The sequence below is a fragment of the Glossina fuscipes genome, unplaced genomic scaffold (genome assembly GCF_014805625.2).
Source record: "Glossina fuscipes isolate IAEA_lab_2018 unplaced genomic scaffold, Yale_Gfus_2 112, whole genome shotgun sequence".
Classification (NCBI taxonomy): domain Eukaryota; kingdom Metazoa; phylum Arthropoda; class Insecta; order Diptera; family Glossinidae; genus Glossina; species Glossina fuscipes.
Genome location: NW_023998455.1, coordinates 6,752,456 through 6,765,653, shown reverse-complemented (window position 1 = coordinate 6,765,653; position 13,198 = coordinate 6,752,456). Strand labels below are relative to the sequence as shown.

The window sequence follows — 13,198 nt, the reverse complement described above, 5'->3', positions numbered from 1 at the left end:
TCTCTCTCTCTCTCTCTCTCTCTCTCTCTCTCTCTCTCTCTCTCTCTCTTTCTCTTCTCTTTCTGTCTCTCTATCTCTTTAACTCTATACTTATCCCTCTCAATCCCCTGACCTATCTCCTTCTTTTTATGGTTTTGATTACGAATTTCTTTATTAGTTATCTTAATTACTTTTTTCATTCTTCAATCTTTTATGCAGATGATAAATATTATTTAAGTTAATTCAAAAAACAAAAAAGAAGCTTAAACTAAAGTAAGAACTGGCTTTAACATTACCTTTTCTTGTATCTCTACATAGAATGTAGAATATTCTACAGCCTTCTCAGCTATTATCCAATAATCAATATCAATATTCCGGAGTATGCTTACAAACAATAACTTCAATCCAAAGTCGATACGTATTTTTAGACTTTTGCGTTATATTTGGCTCAACTCTGACCATAACAGAAACAATTCTCGGTAAAGCTTTTCATTAACGAATCTTGCCTCGTTCGGAGATTTCTTTTTGAATAGCTTTCACTAAAGAGAATTGTAGTTAGCACTCATAGTACGAAAGCTCAACGAGTAAATTATGAAAGTCATGCTAGCTTTTCCTCCCATAAATAAAGCATTTTCACGACATTTTTGAAACATTCCATTTTGATTTTTGCATTATCTAATATATAGTTTCGCAAAAAAAAATAAATTTAATTTTTCCTCATTTCTTTAGTAAATTTATACAGTATTTTACTGTTTTATTATTACCATTAAAAAATTTTAATAATATTTTTGAGACTTATTAACAATTCGTTTTTTTACATAATTTAATCGCATGTCGTTTAATTTTCTTAAAAAAGGCTTAAGGTGCAAAATTTTTTAAAGCCAAACAAAAACTTATATCAAATTAGTAACTTTGGTTTACACCCTACCTGGCTGATGCTCCAGGCAGATGGAGAGCAGTCATCGGCCCTGTAACTGTAACTAAATCAAAACTTAGAGTATATAGAACGATTGACATCTTTCACAATGTTGCGCAAAGTCAAAAAAAACAACTACAGCGAACTATATCTTCTCCACGGAAAGATTATGTTTTTTGTTTTCGTGAAGTACTTACTTATTTGGTATGGTGTTGGTAGCGAAAATAATGAATCCATGTCTTTAGAATTCAAATATATCACCGAGAAAAACGGCCCGTCACACACAACTTCGTTTAACACGATTATTCATATAACCACTTTTCAAACTAATTCTTCATGTGGGCAGCGGCGAAAAAATGATCCGATCCGAGCCATTTTTAATACCGTTCGTCTTGGCGCCAGGACATATCAGTGTGCCAAATTTCATCAAAATATCTCAAAAGTTGTGACTTGGCAAAGTTGAACACAATATATCAGATGGGTGGACCGACAGTCAGTCAGATAAGCTTAGATCTATTCAGAGAAAGTAATTTTGAATCAATTAGTACTGTAAAAAATGGGTCCCTTCCGAGTTCTTCAGAGTGCTGTATACATCAGCATAAACTTCATATACCCTTGTACCAGTTGTCTAAAAAAATTTGTTCCAATATATGGTTGGCCTACTTTATTCCCGTGGTCAATGTAGTTTCGGTGACGGACAGACGAACGGACGTGGAGAAATTTGTTGTAGTACTCACGTAGTTCGGGTTTATACCAAACTTATAAATTTGGAAAAGAGCTGTTTCTACTATTAAGTGGCCTACACCAATCCGATTAATATAACCCTTTACCTGCTTTCTTAATAGAAAATAAGAAAAATTGCAAGTAACTGCAACCTAAGGTCCTATTCTTAATGAGAATTTTTATATGGGAAAAGGTTCGAAAAATAGACATACATGGTCCGAACTTAACACAGTAAATTTAGATGTCAAATCATAATCAATGTAAAACCCCACTTTTTGTAAGGACATTTATAGCAAAAGGGGATCAAGAAACGGCCCCGTTGAACACCAAATTTTCCATCACTATTTAGTACGCCACTACTACGCAACACTACTTTTTACTGCTTTTTGTCGCAGAATATCAAATATTAAAATTTATTTTCATATAGCGATTTTTTTTGTATTAAATGGAGGTTTATAATCGTACGATCCAATCCATTTTCAATACGGGTTATCCCTGAGCCAAACTCTGGCAAGGTATACCAATTTTAATCAAACTATATCGACAAAGGAAACCTTTAGGTAGAATATAAAGGTGTTATATGGACGAAGATTAGACGGACAAATGCACAGACATACTTAAATCGAGTCGAGAAAATAATTCTGTCTATTATAATGAATTACGAATCTATCTCAAGTCTTCTTACGAATTGTATAGAGCCATACAAGCTTACTTAAAACGAGTGATGTAGGGCCTAAAAAGAATGTAAAAGTTTTGATTCGAAATTATTGACCGCTAATAATTCGCGTAATCATTGAAAACTGGCTAAATTCATGAGTCGTAATTTAACATTTCCCCTGAAGCAATAGACTTTTCAACGCGAACTAAAGCTATTGTAAGCAATAATAACAGAGCAGCTTCATTTGGTACCGAATGGACAAGCGAGGTAATAAATAATCAAATATTTACACGCTATTGTGCTTAGCTTTCAGTAAATGTTCAGATCATGACTTAAACATTTATCATCTGTATATTTTGTAAAAAAAAAAAAGAAAATTTATTTGGGACTTATTTTTTGTTGTTCAACTGAAAGATTTAATTTCGCATCGCAGGGAGATATTGAATCACAAGTATTGGAATGGAAAAGAAAATTCATTAACAAATACGTGAAAAAGATAATAAAAAATATATATATATATATATATATATAAATATACATGTACATATATACAAACGTATAGAACAATAGGCCATTAAAACAAGTGAGATTTATTAATATGTGTCGCGAGGGCAGCAATTTTTGATTGTTGATTAGAAAGCATCGGAAGTAACTTCGTTTCTTTATTTATTTATTATTTAAAATTTATTATTTGGAATTTTTTTTATATGCCTTACTTCAGTAGCAGGTAACTTAGAAAATCGAGCTGAAAAAAATTAATAGACAAACGGAAAAAAAAAAGAAAATATACATATATTTGATTTAATTAAGACATTATCGTTTATTTTAAAATATTTTCAAAATTTTTGCAAACTTCAGACCAAAATCAGGCCTCATGCCACAGCAACAGCAACGCTAACAGCAGCAACAGCACCTTAACCGATCTTCAAATTCATCTTTTGCATACAGTACACCATCAACGTCAAGCACGCGTATCCGCCTGTAGCATACAAAGATCGGTTGAGGTAATACCCAGCACACAATATCGTGCCGAAAGTACATATTCCATAAACTCCGAAGCTTCATCGTAAGTTCAGTAAAAGGCAATCGAAAAGCAAAAAAAGAAGAAAAGCAAAAAACATAAACGCTTCCTGTCTGTGTGAAAGTGTATAATTATTTACACAAAAAAAAAAATGCTTCCTTCATCTTCAAAATAGTCTTTCTTTCTATCCTTCTTTCTCTCTCTCTCTCTCTCTCTCTCTCTCTCTCTCTTGCTCTTTCTCTATGTCGTTTGCTCTTGCTTTCTCTCAGTCACTTTCATGTTCTCTTTCTCTCCTCTGGACGGTTTGTCCAAATGTCTTTTAGTCGCTTTTTTCTTCTTTCTCTGCCACTTTGTTTCTTTGTCATTCTCGACATTACTCTTTCCCTCTCTATCTCTCTCTCCCTCTTCCTACTTTCCTTCGCGCCCCCCTCCCCCTCTCCCACCACACCACCTTCTCTCGCTATCATTCCATTCATCATCACATATTATTCCGTGGCTGAAATATTGAAGTTTTATTTTCTCTGTGTATGATATCGTGCTTTTGTGTGTATGTGTACATGCATATGTGTGCGTGTGTGTGTATGTAAAATTGCCCATTTCGCTTCCAATGTATCTCTGCTTTCAATAATCGCTCCATTCTTTCAATCTCCTCTCTTTCTTTAATGTCTGTCAATTGATATTTAAAATATATATATAAAAAGATTTTTCATTTTGCTTTCCTTTATGTGTTGTATAAGTATTTGTGCAAATGTTTGTGTAAATGTGATTCATCGTAGTATATGATAGTATGCTGTTGTTGTGACTGATGCTTTTCAAAAAAGTTTTAAAAAAAAATTATACAAAATGGCTTTCATTTTGTTCCTTCTTGGTTTTTTTTTTTTCTTATTTCTTATATCTGTTAATTTTTATGTTTATTTGTTTTTATTCTAATTGATGATAAATTCTATTTTTATTTATATATATATATAATTGCAAAGTGAGCACTTTCATTCGTAGAGGAATATATATATAGTGTACAAATGTGCGCAAAGATAACTAAATGGAAACACAAGAAGAAGAAGAATCAATGAATCTACGGACCAGCAAAATTTATTTAATTTATTTGTAAATTTCTTTCCCGGATATAGATGCACTCGCATAAGCAAAATTAATAATTACACGCATTGTCAACATATTAATAAATCAACAAGCAAATAATATTATGACATGGAACATAAACTTACATTTAATTCGTCTTCTTTATCAGTATTTATTCCCTTCACAGTAAGCTAAATATGAAATTCTTTCAATTCTCTTATGGCAATCATCACAATCGAAGAGAAAAAACGGTATACTGTTTTATGATATCAAATAAGAGAAAAGTTCTTACATTCTCTACAGATAGCAGTCTATATAGGATTTCATTTCTTTATGAGACTCTCATCTCAAGTGGATGTTCATTGCGATCGGCTGCGTATTTTCTGTTTTACAACTCCTAAGTTTACTAATTGTTGTCAATGCCCTAACAACCGTATGTGTATATGTATGTGTATCGGGAAAGCCATATTATAATACTTAAATGTGCAATAGAGCATGAACGTGGATTGTTAAAATGTATGTGTATTCATCTAATTCTTGCATGCGATTTTCGGTTTAATCTTCTCCGTAAGCAAATAGCAAAAATGCAGAAAATAACCAAATTCTATATCTCCCTGTAATTCAATTTATATTTTATTATTATTTTTTTTTTTTTTTTTTTTTGTTTATTTTTTTGTTTAATTTTCCTTCACATGATTTGATGATCAAATTGAATATTAGCAAAAAAAAAAAAAAAATTAATACAATAAACTATGTAAATAGATATTCACCATCATCTCGGTTAAATGATGGTCAACTGTCGGAGTTTATAGATGGCTTGGGTCCCGGACAATTGGTGGGACGTCAAGTTTTGGGCGCGCCCTCTTTGGGCGATATACAGTTGTCGTTATGCCATCAAAAAGATTGCCTCGAAGTCGAAGTCATCAGAGCCAGAGACTTACAAGTAAAATTATTTTTCGAAATTATTTATTATATAAAACAAATGCATTTGAATTCTCTTTCTTTGACTTTTAATTTTCAATTAGCAAAAACCCACATCAAAAATGCTGCCGGCTCCGTACGTAAAAGTTTATTTGGTTTCGGGAAAAAAATGCATTGATAAAATGAAAACAAGTACAGCCAGGCGTACCTTGGATCCCTTATATCAACAATTGTTGGTATTTAAGCAACCGTACAAAGGCTGTATATTACAGGTAGAGAGATCTTCTTCCTTTTTTTATTTTTTTTCTTTTCAAAGAATTTCTTTTGATTAAGAATGTATTTAATGTCTTAATAAAATTTATTATAACTTAATAATGCAGGTAACGGTTTGGGGTGATTACGGCCGCATGGAGAAAAAAGTCTTCATGGGTGTAGCTCAGATAATGTTGGACGATTTAAATTTATCAAATATTGTAATTGGCTGGTATAAATTATTTGGAACCACTTCACTGGTCAGTTCTGCAAATAATAACGCAAATCTATCTAGACGTTCATCATTAACATCGCTTGATTCACATTTAAATTTTGGCAATCAAGAATAGAACAGACAAAGCAATTAATGCCAAATCCTTCAAACAGTCAACACGCACACACTCTCTCTCTCTCTCTCTCCCTCTCTACTTTAACACAACAATATAAACACTACACTAGTATGGAATAATGAAAGACACACACATGGAAAACTTTACTCGAAATAACTTTGCATAAATTTAAATACAAACAAACCAAAACAAAACAGTGAAAATTAAAAAAAAAAAAAAAAAAACCAAAAAACAAATAGTAGCCTTAGAAAACTTGCTATTCTTCCTATCTCTCTCTCTCTCTCTATCTCTCTCTTAATCTTTCCGTAATACAAGTTATAAAGTTTTTTCATAACTCTCTCTTTTTGCTATGAACATTTCCCGCACACAATAGTTGCTGTATCTTTCCTTAACTGTTTCTTTTCATGGCGAGTACATACATACATATTATGTATTATAGTATAAAATAAAAAAATTAAAACAAAAATCGCATTAATATAATTTATGAACAATATATTTTAATATAATCAAAAACTCCAATAACTATAAATCAACTCATAAGCTTAAAACGAAAAGAAGAAAAAATAAGAAAAACACACACACACATATATACACGTCTTTAACAACTTAGTACTCTATCAACAATCGTCTGTAGTGTTGTAGGTATGTTACTTTACACTCTCTCGAATTTTTACATTATTTTTTATTTATTTATTTAGTTTTTTGTTTGTTTTTTTTTGATCGACATGATGTTTCTTCCTCCATTTTGTTTTTACTTACTCTATTACTTATGCCTTAATAATATTTTTGGTTAATGTTATATATACATATATATACGTATATAAATATTCATAGTGGTAGATGACATAATAATATTTTCTTAATTATTGAGCATGCTTTCTATTCAACCTATATCTTAAGTTTCAAAATTATAAAGAATAAATTAGAAACAAGTTGAATTTCAAATTTTATCGTTAATTGTGGAGATACCAATAGCAGTTTTTCAAAAATATATTCACGGCATCGAATGGATTGCTTTCGTTTTTTCTACATTTCGGGCCTTTGCGTGAACAGATCGCGGCCATTTTTTAGCCACATATTCCTTGTCAATCAGGGAATGTTTCGTGCGAAACCCTGGCTTCGGTCCTGTATATTCGCTATAAATCAACTTCATGGGTCGCGGTAAAAAGAAAGTATGTAATTTTAAATAGCGTTGTCATAGAGTTATTTCTCCTATTGTTACAAATCGGAAATTAACTGTGAGTTTGTGCGGCGCATGACGACTAAAAATATTTGTCTTTTTAGTGTTAATTCTTACCTTAAAATAAAGAGAACAAATTGTTTGGATATTTTATATGAAAAATAATCAAAACATTCAAGTTCATCCAAAGTCCAAATGAACATCAAGGGTTTAACATGATAAGATTGGGTGTAAACAATATCAGAGAATCATTCTTTCTCCGCTATAGAGAGCAAATTATTGATGAAACTACACTAACATATGTGTGAGTCATTTTCAAAGTGGGCGCCTACTGCTAGTCTGTTTGCTCTTAAATAAATTTAAGTGGACGCTAGAGGACGTACGAAAAACCCTTAAAAACAATAGAATTTTTTTCAAGTTTACTGCAAATCTTTCAATGAAATACAAAATTCTTATTATAAGCAGAACACGAGGAAGCTTCTAAGTATCAGTTCATTTCAATTGCTTACCAGTATGCGAATTCTTTTTCTTTCGTGCTACCCTTTTGATTATACATAACATATATATACAGGCGTCCATTGCTTAACACGGTTAATTCTTAACATGCTGTATCGAAACCATATCCTACGAAGCTTCGTTTTTTATTTAAACTGAAATATCGTAGAGAACTATCGTAGGGTAACTTAACTTCGGTATCATTATTGCAAGTCAAGACAAATGAGAAATAACATTCGGTCGTGACCGAATTTTTTATACTCGGTACCCTAGAAGAAAGGAAAAGAGCTAATTTCTCATACTTGCGGCTCGTCACGGTTGATTTTTTCTATTTTTAGAAAAAAACGTAGAAGGGTCGAAACACATCAGTGCAGGATATTCTTTAGAGTGAACGCAAGCAAACAGAGAGACGCACCGATAGATAGGCAAACAGAGAGACAAACTTATATAGATTCGGAAAATTGGCGTAATAAAATCAACCAGCAATCTCAGCAATCTCTTCTTCTAGACTTTATATACATTCACACAAACTTAATACGCCGTTGTAGCCACAAGTGGCGTAGAGTATAAAAATATATTGAAAAAATTATAATAAATATAATAATGTTCATCAAAAATTATAGTCAAACTGTTTTTTTTTCTCTCAAAGTTGGTTAAAACTCCTCTTATTAACGGTAAAATAAAAATAAAAGGAAAAATCGATTGAAAAAAAACACATTTTTCTTTTTTTTTGAAATCGTCTTAGCATCCGAATCATGTTATATTTGTCGCAAATTTGATGCGGTATTATATGAAAAGCATGCTTTACAAGTCACGTATTAAGCTGGAGACGCTTGTATATACATACATAAATATCGTGTAGAAAACTATTCCAATCTTAATTTAGCTGAACACGTTGCGAATACACCTATCTGTCTTACATGGAATACTTTTGGTTTGTTTTTTTTTTTTTTATATTTCACATTCAATATCATTTCTCATCGGCTTTATATCTCTTATTATACAGTAAAACATCTATATATCTATATATGTACATGTGCATAGGTATTTTTCTAAATAAAATGGCTAGTTTTTTTTTTTTTTTTTTTTTTGGTTAAGCATTATTATTATTAACTCATTAAAATTTCTTCCCAATGTTGTGCTTCTAGTAGTAGGAAAGTCATACATCATGCCTTCTTTGCATTGCAATTAGATTAGAAGACCGTTCTCATTGTTCGCCCAAAGAAAACAAAAGTATTTAATTAATTATGAATTTTGTTCGAATTTTTTATGAAATATGGAAAAAAAAGGGTCGACCGATTGTTTGGGCTGGTGATACTATTATGGAAGAGGACGAGGAATGTGAATGATTCTATCCGGTATTACAATTTCAATTATATTATTTCATAATATCTTCATACTACGAAAAGTAAGAAGTAGAAGTAAAAATAGCTTTGAGACAATCACAAAAATTTGCAGCCAATCTATCTATATCAGGATGGAAGTAACTTATTAAATGTATTCAATGCTTGTTTCCATGTCTTTCCAATAAATTAACTAGAAATTAGCTTTTTTTTTGTTACAAAATTATTAACGCGTATAAAGAAGGCTACGTAAAAAATTTACATATCGTTTAAATTTATAATAATTTGTAAAATAGAATATCTTTAATTAGTTCACAATAGAAAAAATTACTAGAATTAGTTCATCGAATTAAAGGTTTGAAAAGCTTTTGCTCAAGGACGTCTCGCTAAAAAACCAAAACTCGTAGATCCGCATAAATAGCCGAAAAGGCAAAGAATCGCTACTGATTAGTCGCGTGTTCCGATCTCCAGTGCAGCCGGGGGATCTCCAATACGGGTGCATATGATGTAAGTTATTCAAAACTCTAGGTAGGTGGAACGATCCCAACCCATTTTCAATTGCGTTCGTTCTTTGGCCAAAGGACATCAGTGTAGCAAATTTCAGCATCATAGTATCTTGAAAATTTCAATCCGTAGGTTGACAGACATCAGACGGACAGATGGACAGACAAGCTTCAGTCAATGCATGAAATGGTACAGTACAATAAAAGATGGATCTACCTAAAGTCCTTCTGGGTGTTGTATTCATTCCCACAAACTGAACATATCCCGTACTAGATAAGGTGCCGCGTAATATAATAAGAGAGGTACGTTGACTTGTTTCCCTTGCAACTGCATATTTATCGTGTATTCTTCTATTGCTTTAATAAATAGTTTTAAGAAAGTTTTGATTAATATTTTAAGAGTTTTACACCGCAGGCGTTTTTCAGAATTTCATATGTAAAACTAAACACGAGTAACCTGTGGCTATCACAAAGAGAGTAACTGCTAAAAAGAAGCGGCATTTTCTATCGGTTTATGAATTAGATTCGCGTCATCTTGCTCTATTCGTAAATCCCTTGTATATACATTTCTATTCAAAGTGGTGTCCGCATGTCTTATCTTATTACTTAATAGTCTATAAGCATTGATATGCATTGCTACCAAATCCACCGGACAAAGGGCCAACTGATATGTTTTTTTATCGTATAAAACAAAAACTTAACCGCGATGACCGTTATTTTGAAAATTATTTTTACATAAAATTTAGTTGAGCTTTTAGATTAGCTTGAGTTAACTTCAATTTCAATGTAACGTACTCTTAAGTTTTATAACTTTAAACTTGGCTTTTATTTTTAAATTTTTATGCATCAAAGAAGTTTTTTCTTTTCTTTTCAAAGTTGAACTCTCAAAGCCGACCGATTCGAATCATATATAAAGGCGCCTTTAACTATTGATTAAAAAATTGTTTCAGTCTCAGTCGTACATTAATTTTTGTTTAACCCTTTAATCCACTGCAAATTTTTCAATAAATTTTTTTTTTTTTTTTGCTTAGTAGATGCCTTTGACTTTAGAGAGAATTCATTAGCCGCAAAAAACTATTTCTTTAAAATTTCGCGGTTTTGCATCTTGGGTGTAGCAACTAACATCACTGTGTGTAATTTCACTCATGCCGTGACTAATATTTTAGGGATAATCGAAATATTGCAGATGAATATTAACAACGAACCATACGATTTTTGTCTTGATATCGACGTTAAGCGGATTAAGAAAGCTAAGGGATCTTTGACGTTCTAACAAAATTTGTTGAAAAAAGAGGAGGAAATTCACTTTTATAGTTCTTGATTTGACGATTAATAAAAAAAAAATAACCAAAAGTTTTATTAAGATTAGAAAACATGTCTCTCATGCCTTAGTCACTTAAAGAGTAGCTGTGGTGTTGCAATATGTTTCCAAATAATCATTTTTTTCTCTAATATCTCAAGGCATGCTTGAGAACTTCCTCAAAGCAAAGCAAAGCCCTCAGCAAGCAGCTGAGAGCTTAGAAGTGGACTAGAATTGACCATTTGAAAAAATTCGTTCTTCTAAAAAAAAGCAACTTTCACACGCGATTGTCAATACCAAGAAAAAATCTGCGATTTAGATTATGAAACGCATCTTAGGATTTGTGCAATGCCGTTCGCATTCATATAATCCAACGAAGGATACGAGTTGAATTTTCTTGAAATCACCATCGAAAGCCTGCAGCACTCGGAAACAACTTTCAGAATGCAGGTATCTCTGTGTACATGTATTCTGGATCGGTATGTCAAAATCGTAATCGATTTAGACGTATCTGTCCACATTCTCCCAATGCACAAGTTACGTTAATGACTTTAATTAAACAAATGACTTGGATCAGCCTGAGGACACAACAACTCAGCTTTTTCTTCATTAAGTTATGAATTAAGAATACATTTACCCCATATATACTCCTAAGCGAAATTTTCCATCTCTCGACATATTAAAAGGCAAATGGATGCACAGCCTGATAAAGCAGTCATTGTTCGATTTTTAGGTAAATTTTATCCTGCTTAAAGTCGAACTTAAGGCCAGCAGACGTGTTAACACGTTACTTACCGCTAATGCTTGCAAGAAATATTCCTCTGATGCCCCATCAAATTCGAAATGATCATAAAGAATTGAATGGCTGGACTTTTGAAAACTTTGGAAGCATTCTCCTGCGTTTGGCTTTCTTTTCTCTGCATTTTATTCGACCACGTCATGGAATCATTCCCTCCTCATCTAACGACGAGTTTTTAACGGGAATGTACACTTTAATAAGTTCGATGTTATATTTCCATTATCTGAGAAATGAAGAAAGGACAGGATTTGCTGAGGAAGCTATTATGGCCCTTAATTTTCCCGAACATAGTCATTTCATTACAATCTTGGTTAGTACACCGATCAAGAGAAGAGAAACCCAAGAGAATGCAAAATATCTATGCACACTGGCATTGCGTGAAGTTTCATAAATCTTAGCAAAATGCACAAGTATATACACACGGTATGTGTTAAGCTCTTCTTATATATGATCATCCAAAAAAGAGCGCGCAGTCATTAAAAATTTTTGTGTTAACAGAGTATTTCTCTGAGTGTTAAGTGAACTTGATCAATTGGCTCTGTTGGATATGAACAGCGTGCGGTACTAAGAATTCTCGCTAATACTTGCAGACATCCAAGCTCTCGCGTCAAGGACGATTACAATTTTCATCCGTTCAGTTCCATTTATGATGATGAATGATATATCAGCAAGAGTACAAAGTCCCTCGTGGCGCTACATCCGATAGGGACACCATAGCTACATGGCACCGTATAAGAGCTAAACATAGATGCGAATGTAATTATGGATTATAGAAGGCTTTTATTGTCTATAGACATCCTGGCTTTCCTAGGATTAAAAATGATTTAGATATTGAGTGGCAGCGAGTTCGACAGGTTACCAGCTTTGACTAAGAATAGTCTTGAAGATGGTAAATACTTATAGTCAGACATTGTCCGTTCCGATATATAGCCAACGGAAGCTTTTCAAATAAATTATCCTGTTGTATGAGAACGGATGAGATTAGGAAGAAAGATTAGATTCTCGCTTATTAAATCACCAACTGGGTACTATTATGTATTTAGTTTCACTATTAAATAATCTTTTTTTTTTTTTGTTTAATATTTATATGCTTTTTAAAAAATATATATACGAAAAATGCCATTTTATTTGAAAAATATTTATAATAAAACACGCAAATTGAAAAACTCACAAATATTTTTGCCAAAAAAAAAAAAAAGAAAAAATATTCGTGTTAGTAAAATAAAAAAGTGGAATCTAAAATAAACTTTAATATTTGCAGTAACCTTTGCAAGGAGCTGTCATGCAAACAGCTTATTAAAATATCTTACCAAAAAGAAAAAAAAATAAAGAAAAAAAAGTGTTAACAGCAGAACTAAACAGAACTAACACAGAATAGAAAGTTTCAACTGGTATAAGCGAACTCACCAATTTATGCCTGATGGGAATTGAGAGCAACGAGAACAAAAAGGTGGTATATAAAAACACAAACATCAGCATTACGGGCATTTAATAAACTAAATTATAAATTTATATTAAAATATCAGGTCATCTAAAGGTTTTTTCTCCGTTACAGAATAAAGAAAACAAAAACAAAAACAAATATTAATTATTACAAAAATCATAAAAAAATAATAATAATAAAGATAAAAACAAGAACAAAGCAACAAAAGATAGAAAACGAAATATGAAAATTTTTTAA

At 32.0% G+C, this 13,198-nt stretch overlaps 1 protein-coding gene across 8 annotated transcripts in view; it reads left to right on the top strand.

The window, feature by feature from the left end:
* The window catches only part of LOC119639589, a 77,716-nt gene extending 64,617 nt beyond the window's left edge, over positions 1 to 13,099 (top strand). For 6 of the 8 annotated variants that reach the window (XM_038037056.1, XM_038037055.1, XM_038037061.1 and 3 more), the window contains 5 exons: positions 5,137 to 5,317; positions 5,400 to 5,567; positions 5,676 to 5,807; positions 8,862 to 8,930; positions 12,779 to 13,099. In XM_038037056.1, the coding sequence (XP_037892984.1) occupies positions 5,137 to 5,317; positions 5,400 to 5,567; positions 5,676 to 5,807; positions 8,862 to 8,921 (541 nt within the window). In that variant the 3' untranslated portion in view covers positions 8,922 to 8,930; positions 12,779 to 13,099. Of the gene's footprint in view, positions 1 to 3,134; positions 3,712 to 5,136; positions 5,318 to 5,399; positions 5,568 to 5,675; positions 5,808 to 8,861; positions 8,931 to 12,778 lie in introns of those variants that run through there. The other 2 variants (XM_038037059.1, XM_038037060.1) reach the window with 2 other exon arrangements.
* Positions 13,100 to 13,198: the final 99 nt, after the last annotated feature.